Here is a 12767-nt window from a genome sequence, read left to right as displayed (position 1 = left end):
CTCTCTAGGTTTGGAAAGTTTTCTTGCAGGATTTCATGGAATAGATTATCAATGCCCTTATGGGTCTCTTCACCTTCTGGAATGCCAATTATCCAGATGTTTGGACGTTTGATGGTATCTAGTACTTCTCGTATATTAGTCTCAAATTTTTGTGCCATTTTCTCAGTCTATGTGGTGGATTTTTCCAGGTCAGCAATTTTCTCTTCTATGTCTGAGATTCTATTTTCTGTATGATCTAGTCTGCTTTTAATATTTCCAAGGGAGATTTTGACTTCCAGTATTATAGACTTCATTTCTAACAGTTCCATTTTATTCTTTTGTAAAGTGTGTAATTCTTCCTTTAGATCTTGCAAGAATTTCCTCACCTCCTGGAATTCATCAACTTCTTTCTCCTTTCTCTTCTGCAGTTCATTGTCTCTCTTCTCTTCCATATCTGTTAGCTTTGCCATTATGAATGCTCTAAATTCGTTATCAGACATTTCCATTATTTTCATTGAACTGCTTGTGAATGAAGAGGAGTTATTCTTTTCCCTTGGAGGAGAGGTATTATCTTGCTTTCTCATATTTCTTGTGGCCCTGCAATGATTTCTTATCATCTGATGGATGGTGTGTTTCTTTCTAATTCTTGAAGTCCAATATGAATGTTCAGGAGCAAGCAGAAAGAGGTGATCTGGAATCTCTTTGTTGTTTTGTTGTGCTCACCAGAGAGAGACAGAGAGGAAAAGTAAGAAACCACCCCCCTGGGGGGTGGCTGAAATCTCTTCTTCATTCTCCTCTTGGAATTTTGGATATGCACATACATGCACCTGGTGTGTTTTTCAAGCTATTTGGTGTAGGACTTGAACCATGGAGTCAGCCAAGTGTGATCCCATGCCTTAGCCATCACACCACCTGCTGACCCCTTCACATGAGCTTTTTATTTCACATGAACTTTTAATCAGCTTGTATATATCTAAGAGTGTTGTTTCCACTAGGATGATTTTTGATTACTGAGTTGGGGAGAATTGATGTCTTTATAACATATATCTTTCTGTTCACAAACCTTGTATTTCTTTTTATTGTTTTCTTTTGTATTCCTCACTATTTCATCAGATAGTTGTATACTTTTTAAAAAGTTGTTGGGTGTGTGCATTTGCTGGAGGAAGAGAAAAAGAAAGTGAGAAAAATGTATCCCTGGGGGGAATTACCAACTGTAATCCCTTTTCCTCTTGGGATTTTTGGGCATATATATACGCACATGCCTGGCATGTTTGTTTCTTCAGGCCACAGGACCTGGGACTCAATCATGCAATCAGCTTTGTGGGATCCAGCTGCCTTAACCACCATGCCTCTGTCTTGCCCTTCATACTTTTTTCTGTATTGTATTGCTGGACATTTTTTCATGTTTTGTTATTATGTGAATGTTCTTATATATGTGAGGACATGTGTATTTCTTTAGTAGCTATTAACTTATTAAATCTTCCTACTTGAAGTAGTTTTCAGGATATTCTCTTAGAGTTTCTTAGGTATGGGTTATATTATAATCATGATCTTTTTCTTTTTTTTTTTCTTTTTAGTTTCCAAAGGTACATGCATTACCAGAGAGAGAGAGAGATTTTTCTCTTCTAAGGCCATCAATTCTATATGATTAGCAACCTACTCTTGTGACATCATTCAACCGCAGTTACCTCTAGAAGTCTTATCTCCCAGTCCATTGATATTTGGGATTAGGTCTAGGTTTTGACTTCAACACACAAATTCTAGAGGGACATAATTCAGACATAAGATTAGTCAATTCATACATGGTGCCTAACTTGTAAACATGACTGAATATTCCCTTTTAGTGGAACTCACACAGCAGATTAACAATCTTCCATTCATTGTTCTTTGACTAATGACATAGGAATGGTAACAACATGTGCCATTTCTAAGCAGAAGCTATAGGAATCACACATAGGCCATTATGTCCTCTCTCTGCTATGAAGTCCAACAGTGCTACAAAAAGAAATAATCTTAGTCTTGACCCTGTTCTGGGAAGGCTTTTGGGGTGATGATCACACCACAATAATTTTTTTCCTGTTTCTGCATCCCATCAGCAGTTTAGGTACACACACACACACACACACACACACACACACACACACACACACACACACACACACACACACACACACACACACACACACACACACACACACACGCCCAGAGTGGTTTTCAATCGTTAGTGCTAGATTCAAACTAGTTGGTCACCTCTTTATTCACAGGACTTAACAATTGCATCATAAGGCTAGCCCAATGATCTTTATCATTTTTTTTCTTCTTTTAATCTGTACCTCATAAAGTACTAAGTAATTGTACTGATGGAGAATCCTTATCCTCTGATGTTTTTCTATTAACTGTGCTTCGACTTTTTAGACCAAAATACATACATTTTATCATGTTAGGGAACAATGTCCTGGATCCTCTTTAGGGGGGAGGGTCTTTATTTTAAATTGGCTATTTTAAAATACATCTTTGGAATGTCCATGTAAATGATTACAGGATTTTTTTCATAGTGTGATGAATATGATGAAATATATTAATAGATCTCATAATGTGGTTTTTATTGTTCCTAGAATCTTTAAAAATTAATTCTCATTTATCATGGTCAGTTTATCTTTATTCAAGAATAAATATTAGTGTTTTCTCAGATTCCATACTTGTTCTGTTTTTTCTTTCAATATGTTAGATCCTTTGTGAGACATTTCACTCATTATGATGGCTTCGGCTCTACTGAAATTCTGTTTCTTAAATATTTCATTTCAGAACCTTCAAATATGCTATATCCAAGATTGCTTACACTTAGGCTTATTATGTTTTTTGTCCTTTTTTCCAGTTTCAGTTTACTTATAGTACCAGTATCTACCTTGCCGTATGTATAGACAGGAATTAATCTTCACTTTTTACCCATTGCAAAAGAAACTAGTACCAAAGTCTGTTTTTAATAGAATTGCTGGCCTTAGAAGAGGAAAAAATATTTTTTTTCAGGGTGGCATGGAGTGAAGCAGCGGCCAGCAGGGCAGCCTGGACCGTGCCCTGTGGGTGCTGACCCGGGCTGCCCGCGGCTTCGGCCAGGTGCTGGCCCAGCTCCTGGCCCCACTGTTGTCCCCCAGCTCCATGCTGGTGCTAACCGCCTGCAGCAACGAGGCACTGCAGCAGCTGGAGTCTGAGCCCGGTGCTGGTTGGCGTGCACTGCGCATGGTGTGAGTGCCCGCCGACCTGGGCTCTCAGACCGGCTTGCAGAAGCTGTTCAGCACCCTACGTGAGCTCCCCAGGCCCAAGGGGCTGCAGAGACTGCTGCTCATCAAGAATGTGGCCACTCTTGAGGATGCGTCCAAAGACTTCATGGACCTGCCTGATGCAGCAGAAGTGAACAACCACTGGGCTCTGAACTTGATTTCCATGCAGTGCCTGACCTCCAGCCTCCTGAAGGCCTTCCCTGACTGTCCTCAGCAGGACCGTGGTTAACATCTCATCCCTCTGTGCCCAGCAGCCCTTCAAAGGCTGGACTCTACTGTGGGGGTAAGGCTGCTCGTGACATGATGTTCCAGGTCCTGGCTACAAAGGAGCCCAGCATGAGGGTACTCAGCTATACACCACGTCCCCTGGACACAGACATGCAGCAGTTGGCCCAGGAGACCTCTGTGGACCCCAACATGAAAAAAAGGCTACAGGAGCTGAAGACAAAGGGGGAGCTGGTGGATTGCAGTTTATCAGCCCAGAAACTGCTGAGCTTACTACAGAAGGACATGTTCAAGTCGGGGACCCACATGGATTTCTACGAAAAATAAACCCATGTCCTTGGCTTCCTAGGTCTTCCTGCCCCCACTTTCAGGCATACTCCAGCAGCCCTGTGCTCCCCACAATCTTCCACAGTGGCACCACCACCATGCCTCACAGATGAGCACTCACGCCTCCTGTCCTGCCCTCAGATGCAGCCAGCAGCCAGGGCCTCAGGGTACTGGCATTACCAGTGGTAAGGAATCTGAGTTAGAAGGAGGCTTTTGCAGGAACCTCAGGAGAGAGGTTATGAGTGTTAGTGTTTTCTAACCCCAAGAAGGGAATTTTAGGGATGGGTAGAGGAGGGAAAACACTGAGACAATGAAGAGAGGAGATTGGTCTCCTGCTCATGGCTAGTCCATGGCGAGGAAGGAGCGATCTGGTGTTAAAGAAAAGGACCCCCTATGGATTCACAGATGGCCTGGAGGGGAGGGGGTCAGCATGAATTGTCGCCCACATGAATGCCCCCCCTAGGGTAGCAGATCCTCCCATTAAAGATCATGTCTTCATTCTGATGTCTCTTTCCTCCAGAACCTACCACCCCTCCCCCAGGCTGGGGAAGGGCACCTGAGAGTCCATGTACATGGCAAAAGCAGATAGAAATAAATGGGGGTTGTCCTTTAAAAGATATATATTTTTCTCTCTCTCTCTTTGTTTTCCTTCCTTCTCTTCCATTGTGCATGGGATACATAAAGAAGGATGTCCTCTGTAAACCAGGAAGAGAGACCTCCCAAGGAACTAAATTGCCTGGCACCAATTGGCTTTTCCAGGCTCCAAAGCTGTGAAAATCAGAGTTTGTTGTTTAAGTCACTTGGTATTTGGTATTTTTTATAACACAGGTCAAGATGACCAACAGAGGGATGACTGACACTGGGTTTGGATGAAAAAAAAAATACAACCTACCACATACTGTCCACTCTTGTTTAATTTTCCACATGAAATTTTTTTTCAAAGTCTGTTTCTTTTGTTGTCATTTTTGTTTATTTTCTACTTAGATTGAATTTCATGTTCTGTATTTTTATTGGACTATGTCTTGAAATAAATGGTCATGTCTCAACCTGGTTTTTCCCCTCAGACTCTGCCTTAAACCTTTCCTTATTCTCCATTAAGGAAATGACTGTTAAAATGTGACTCTGAAATAGCTTCCACTTTTCTTGGCCCCTTATTTATTCCCTGTGTTTTAGGAATTGGGTGATGTTCACTTTGATGTACACATCAATTCCTTTTACATATGAGAGAAACATAAGGATACTGTCAACATGCTTTATACATAATTTATTTAAAAGTTAACACGTTTGAAATTTTTACTTGAAATTGGATCTAGTGCATAAAAGCAGAATTATTTTGATAATCCATTACTTGAACTCCTTTATTGCCTTTATCTCATCACAGCCCTGGAACACTCGCCTTGATGTGGTTTTATTTCTATTAATGCTGTGTGTGTTCTATGATGACTTCTGTTGCTTTATTTTTATTATAACACGTTCATGTAGACTATCTAAATGTCTTTGGTTTTTCAGTGAAGTATAACCATATAATGCAAAAAACAGAAACACTTTCTTTTTACTTTTCTATTATCCCTGTCTACCACAATTTTTTGTTATTTATTTATTTATTACACATTCAGTCACTTTATATCATTACAATTTGTAAAATGAATTTTCCTAATGAATATGCTGTGTATTTGTCCAGTTAAAGGTATTATCATAGCCATTATAATCAACAGATAAATTTCCACTTCTTTGTCCCTTAAATGTTTTGCTTTTTCCCTTGATTCCCTTTCTCTCACCCTCTCCCATTTCCCACCCTCCTAGTGTGGATACTGTCTCTAGTATACACAGTTGTTCTCCATGCTTTTATGTCTTCCAGTCTTTCCATTTCTGCCATAAAGTGTGGACCTACCACAATTTATATCTAAGTTACTTCATTTAACACATTATTCTAAGTATATATTTATACTTATTTTTTAAGAGGTTTTATTTATTTTTTTATTTATTTTTGCTATAGGGCACGTGCACTCACCTGAAAGACAGAGAGAGGCAGAACGTGAGAAATCACCCCCCAGGGGGGGATGGCCATGCCACAATCCCTTCTCCTCCATTCTCCTCTCAGGATCTTAGGCATGCACACATACACGCCCAACGTGAGTTTAAGCCACTGAGTCTGGGACTCAAACTGCGGTCAGCTACATGGAAGTCCAGCGACATTGCCATTGTGCCAACTGCTGGTTCCTATACTTAGATTTTTATATCAGATCAAAAGTGACTTGGAGGAGCAAAATTTAAAGTATGCCTGCATCCTTAATAGCCAGGACATTTTCAGTTCTGAAGGGAAGACCTATGATAGTATTTTTAGTAATTAATAAATACAGGGTAGGATGTTTCTACTGTGATTTTTGTGTAATCCCTTATACAGAGTACAAAACAAGCTGCATCTTAGGCAAAACTGAAAGAGAATAGACACAGATACACAGGAGAGTAAACTTCCAGATTTCTGTTATTGCCAGGGCTGATAACTTGAAGAGAAATGTATTGTTACAGGGATTGGTGTCATTTGAGGATGTGGCAGTGGTCTTCACCTGGGAAGAGTGGCAAGACCTGAATGACGCTCAAAAGACCCTATACAGGGATGTGATGCTGGAAACCTACAGCATCCTGGTGTCCTTGTGTGAGTAAAACTGTTCAATAAATACCAGGAATTAATTGTTACTCTTTGTTAGTTATATACAACAGTTTTATAATGTTTAATGCTAGTTAGATGTAGGATAATGCTATTTAGATGGAAGATTCCATTCAGTGAAGAATATGTCCTCTAAAAAAAGGTTCAAATTGGCCCCTTCATTGCACAGCTGATGATGCAGACTATTGTCATTCTTCAAAAGACTTGAATAAGCATTTTGACAAAATTCTAAATCATTTCCCATTAAAAGGCATTGCTGCCATAGAACAGCAGCAACCAGATTCCCTATGACTGACAAGGGTTCAAATTCTGAGTCCATTGACTTGAAAAACATGCCAGGAGCATGCACACATATGTCCTGGGTCCTAATGGGATAGAGAATTGGAGGAGAAAGTATTTCAATATGGCCAGGCTACATTAAGGGTGAGGGAGAGTCTGTTCCCTCTCTCAGTGTTTCTCACACTCACCCTCTGACTTATATACATATGCACAAACATGCCTACATTAAATGATGCATGCCAAACCTGAGGTAATCTTTATATATTGGATCAAGGAGCAGAGTCATGGATTGTAAAGAACTTCCAACCCAGTCTCCCAGGTTAGTCAGTGCATCCTTGTCAGGTACCTTGTTTTAAAGAAATTAACTTACTGAGAAAGAAAAATAAACATATGTAGTTGTGAGATAAGAAACACAAATCACATTTTTCTTGGATAAGTTTGAAAAAATGGGTGCATTATTTTAGGAGGATTCTAACAGGAAAGGGGGAAGGTAGTTTTAGATTATTATTTACCATAGATACAAATACTTTTTGAGCAATGTTTCTCCTTACATGACAGAGCCTATTATACATCCTTGAAGTGGATTAATCCTAGAAAATCTTATCATCATCAAAGGCAAAGAATCAGCAAAAAAGTAGCACAACATACTCAAAGTTATTATAACAAAGAAATAGGACAGGAAAAAATGGCAGGTGAAAAACAGCTTAAGGCTATGGCAACATAGTAGATGAATATTTTGATTTAAATATTTCCTTAAGTAGTATAAAGAATAAACTTAGGCAAAGTAAAACATTTAAGTGTGAACCTATAGCCTAGTGGTTCAGGGAACTGGATTCCACATAGTTGACCATGATTCAAACCCTGGCTATAGTGGCTTGAATAACATATTGGACACATGTACAGGTGTGCACAAAACCTGATAGGATGAGGAATGGATTGAAGTGTGACTGTGCCCCCATTGAGGAATGCTTTCTCCCTCTCTCTGTCTAGTTCATGTACCCTCTAGTGAATATTTTTAAAGTATTTATTTATTTACTTATTTTTAGAGAAGATTTTGCTATAGGGCACATGTGCTCACCAGAGAGACAGACAGAAAGTGAGAAATCACCCACCCCCAGGTAATGCAATTTCTTCTCCTCCATGTTGACAATCTGGGTGTCCAGTGACTTAACCATTATGCCATCTGCTGGTCCCAAATAGAAAATATTTAATATGAGAAAATCTATTAATGTAACTTGCTATGATCATTTATTAAGGGAAAAATGTATTGTAAATCAATGCTAATTGATATTTTAAAAACCTATAGCCACCAGGATAATTTTTTTCCCTTTACATTAGCTTTCTTTAAGAAATGTTTAGATGTCACTCATAGATATAGTTGTCTATTTTTCATTTCATCTCATTTTAGATGTCCAGAAAGTAGATGAACAGATTGAAAGAAGCCAACAAAATCAAGGCAGATGTTTGCATCAAGTTGTAATCACCAACATTAACATGTCAACAAACAAGACAACTGAATTAAGAAATACAGTTAATTTGAAATCTGACCATATTTCAAAACTAATTATTCCTGAAGAGTTTAATATATGTGAAAAAACTCTTCTCTGTAGTGATTCTGATGAGATGTATGCTGGTGAAAAACCTGATGCCTCTTCAATAACTGGAAAATGCCTCAGAAATCATGGTCATAATTTGCATCACATGACTCAGACTAGGAAGCAGCATTTTGAATATAGCGGACAAGAGAATGCCTTCATTATGGAATCAGTATTATGGACACCTAAGAGGATTCATATGACAGAGACCACTTCTAATAATAATGTATATGGTAAAGCCCACATTAAGTCACCCCTCATTGCTCAAGACACAACTCAGATAGGGACAGAATCTTTTTGTGAAACTTCTAACTCAACCAAACATCAGAAAATAAACACAGAAGAGAAACACCATAAATGTAGCAAATGTGAGGAATTCTTTCAAAAATCGATTTTTACAGTTGCTCAGAGAACATACACAGGTGAAAAGCCCCCTGCAGGTAATAAATGTGAAAAATTATTTCCTCAGAAGTCAAACCTATTGAGTCATCAGAGAACCTACATAAGAGAAAAATTCTATCAATGTACTGAATGTGGTAAAGCCTTTTCCCAGAAATCAAAACTCACCGTGCACCAGAGAACTCACACAGGAGAGAAGCCTTATGTATGCAAGGAATGTGGAAAATCTTTTCACCAAAAGTCAAATCTAACTGTACATGAGAAGACTCACACAGGTGAGAAGCCCTATCAGTGTAAAGAATGTGGGAAATTTTTTCACCGGAGGTCACACCTCACTGATCATCAGAAAACTCACACAGGGGAAAAACCCTATGAATGTAAAGAATGTAAGAAATCTTTCTACCGAAAGTCAAATCTCACTGTACATCAAAGAACTCACACAGGTGAGAAGCCATATGAATGTAAGGAATGTACAAAATCTTTCTATGAGAAGCCACACCTCATTGAACATCAAAGAACTCACACAGGAGAAAAACCCTATGAATGTAAAGAATGTAGGAAATCTTACTACCGGAAGTCACACCTTACTGTACATCAGAGAACTCACACGGGAGAGAAACCATATGAATGTAAAGAATGTGGAAAATCTTTTAGCCAAAAGTCATACCTCACTGAGCATCACAGAACTCACACAGGAGAGAAACCATATAAGTGCAATGAATGTAGTAAAACCTATTGTCATAAGTCAAATCTTAACAAACATTACAGAATTCATACAGGGAAATAATCGTGTATGACAAAAATGTTTTATTTTCCAAAACCATTCTATTACATATTCTGAGGCATGTGCGCCTGAATTTCTTAGTCTCCTTTTATTGTGGGAGAGACCATGTAACTGAACCTTTTCTGGAGCAAACTGGATACAAGGGCTAACTAATTCCAGGCCTGGCAACCAAAAATGTCTATGGAGTACTTTCTTATTTCTCATTCCCTCTGGGATTGAAATGCAGGTGATCTTTTTACCCTATAGAGGCCTTGGGAGCTGTAAGTGGGAAGTCACCATGACTTAGAAGAAATTGATTGGAGAAAGCAGAGATTGTTCTACCTTTACTCTAAAATTTTTTTCTTGTGATTTTACAAGAGTGAAAAGTAAATAACTACTCTTTTGAGCCATTTTCTTTTTTTCTTTTTAAATTTTTTATATACATTCAATCACATTATTTAGCTTACAAAGTGAACATTTCAATATGTGAACATTTCTCCCCAGTCCAGTTGATCGAAATATCTTCAACTGATAACACCACACCTCCCCATCCCGTCAATGCTCTGCCTCCATATCCCTCCTCCTCTATATGATCTGTTTGCATTAAAGTACAAACAGCCCAAAATAACTAGTTTTAACATTTTTGGTCCTTTTTGTTCAGAAAATTTACATAGGAGGCTTTTATTTTCAAGCCAATTTATTGAGAAATCATAGAAACAAAAAGGCAACAATTTTGGGGACCACTTCATCAGGCAGCAATATCTCAATGCTGAAATTAGTCTACATCATTAATGTAGCAAACTTTTAAAACACCATCATCATGTGCTACATTATTTGAAATGGCTGAAATTTTTGCTTCCTCAACATTCTTTCCCCACATTATCAAAGGGGCTTCATGTGGCAGCCATAATGCTGCATGCCTATCCTTTCATTTAGGGAGTGGTGATGGTATGAGATCACTGTATTTTCCTTTGTTTAGTTTTCACTATGTTATGAATTGCTTCTATTTGTAACTTAGTTCTAATTTGACTGAATTTACATGATCTTACCTTTTTAATTGCATTGGACAACTTGTATATATGTTTGTGCTTAAATGTAATAATGTCTAAAATGGTAGTTTTAATGTATTGCAGAGTAAATCATTTTTATTATATTCATGTTTTAGTTTTGTTTAAAATCAGTGTAAACTTCCTTTCCACATGCACATCTTTCCTAAATTCCAATTGAATTTGCACCCAGCTTAGGTCTCAGCCTGGTGCCCACTTGGTATATAATACTTCACCCAGTTGATATGAGCTGTACCAATGAAACAAGACTACAGGTACAACAGTGGGACTGCAGCTACTCTTGTCTCAACTCTCATCTTGGCCACAGGCCTGCAAATCATCCCTTTTACCTTCACAGCTACTCACTTTGGGCAGCCCTACTAACTGTGGTCACGCCCCTGGATCTTCTTCCAAATGTGAATTATGAGGTGTAGCCTCAAGTACCAGAAGAAATTTCATGCTCACATCAAGGGATGTTGAGACAGGGGAGCCACTGCCCTCCACCCTACTTCCAGCCCTCCCAAGCCCAGGACACACACACACACACACACACGAGAAACACTGGACTTTGCTTTGCAGCACAGCTTCAGTTCCATCTCCAAGCTTCCAGTTGACAAGGGACATTAAAGCAAGGGCACCACTGCCCCCCAACCCCACTTCCAACGCTCTCAAGCCCAGGACCCTCCCCCCCATAAAAAGGTAGGCAGGGCTTTTTTCTTCTTTGCTCGTCTTTTCTTTTGTTAATTCCCTACTCTTCCTTGCCCCACAGACTGGCATTTGCTCTGCAGCAGAGCTCTGGATCCATCTCCAGGGCCCTGACAACTTTTTCTTTATTCTCCTCTGTACTCTTCTTCCCTCCTATATTATCCTATACTCTTCATTCTCCACCCAGCCAGGACTACACAAGTCAAGAATCACAGTTCTGAAATTCCCTAGTATTGTAAGGTTTCCTGGGATCCTCCCTTGTACTGAGCCACCTGTGAAAAAAGAAATACTGCTCTTCAGACACCTGAATAGAGTCCTCTTATTCAGACCACATTGCTAAAAACAACAGAAAAGAGACTTCAGCACACATCAGTTACAGCAAAAGAGAAACACACTTGCTCCAAGTCAAAGAAACGTTCTCCTAAGAGGTATTCAAAACTGACTCATTTTCCCATAGCTAGAAGTGGAAGAGCCTCAGGTCTGAATAAAACAGGAAATACGTCTCTATCAAAAGAACAGAGCCCACCATTAAAAAAAGAGAAAAAAAGAAAAGAGGAAGTTACCAAATATTAGAGAAATAATTTAGAACATTCATGGTGACCAAATTCTAAAAGTTGGAACAGAACAGAGACAATGAACTACAGGAGATTGTGAAGTCCTTCCACGATATGAAATAAGAAATGAACATTCTAAGAAACAATCAGATTGAACTATTAGAGATGAAGTCTGGAATAGAGGAAATCTAAAACTCTCTTGAAAGTATTAAAAGTTGATTAGAGATCTTGTGTCCCCACGTGTGTGTGCCTAATCTCAGCTGGTCTGCCTGAGACCTCCTGAGCACCAACCCTAGTCCCCCACATGGCCCCTTTTCTGCTCCGACAAGATGAAAGAAACTATCATGAACCAGGAAAAGCTCGCCCAGCTGCAGGCACAAGTGTGCATTGGTGGGAAAGGAACTGCTCACAGAAAGAAGGTGGTTCATAGAACAGCTACAGCAGATGATAAGAAACTTCAGTTCTCCTTAAAGAAGTTAGGGATAAACAATATCTCTGGTTCTCCAAAAAAAAGGGGGGAGGGGGAACCAGCAGTTAGCATAATGGCTATGTCACTGGACTCCCACGTAGTTGACCGTGGTTCACGTCCCGGACCCAGTGGCTTAAAACTCACGCCAGGCGCGTGTGCATGCGTGCCCAAGATCCCCAGAGAAGAATGGAGGAGAAGTGATTGCAGCGTGACCATCCCCCCTGGGGGGTGATTTCTCACTTTCTGTCTCTCTGTCTCTCTCTGTCTGTCTGGTGAGTGCATGCGCCCTATAGCAAAAAAACCTCTCAAAAAAAAAAAACCAAAAAACAATATCTCTGGTATTGAAGAGGTGAATATGTTTACAAACCAGGGAACAGTGATCCACTTTAACAACCCTAAAGTTCAGGCATCTCTGGCAGCGAATACTTTCACCATTACAGGCCATGCTGAGACAAAGCAGCTGACAGAAATGCTACCCAG

General features: G+C 39.5%; 1 protein-coding gene and 1 pseudogene across 1 annotated transcript in view; both read left to right on the top strand.

Moving 5' to 3' along the window:
* Positions 1-5047, top strand: part of LOC102490736 (sepiapterin reductase pseudogene) — an 11084-nt pseudogene extending 6037 nt beyond the window's left edge.
* The window catches only part of LOC102490018 (zinc finger protein OZF), a 24438-nt gene extending 14467 nt beyond the window's left edge, over positions 1-9971 (top strand). The window contains exons 3-4 of the mRNA XM_006164501.3: positions 6339-6465; positions 8165-9971. Coding sequence (XP_006164563.1) covers positions 6339-6465; positions 8165-9537 — 1500 coding nt within the window. The 3' untranslated portion in view covers positions 9538-9971. The remainder of the gene's footprint in view (positions 1-6338; positions 6466-8164) is intronic.
* The last annotated feature ends 2796 nt before the right edge of the window (positions 9972-12767 follow it).

Source organism: Tupaia chinensis, unplaced genomic scaffold (assembly GCF_000334495.1).
Source record: "Tupaia chinensis unplaced genomic scaffold, TupChi_1.0 Scaffold143634_1, whole genome shotgun sequence".
NCBI lineage: Eukaryota > Metazoa > Chordata > Mammalia > Scandentia > Tupaiidae > Tupaia > Tupaia belangeri.
The sequence above is the reverse complement of the archived record's forward strand: the minus strand, read 5'-3'. Positions and strand labels throughout refer to the sequence as shown.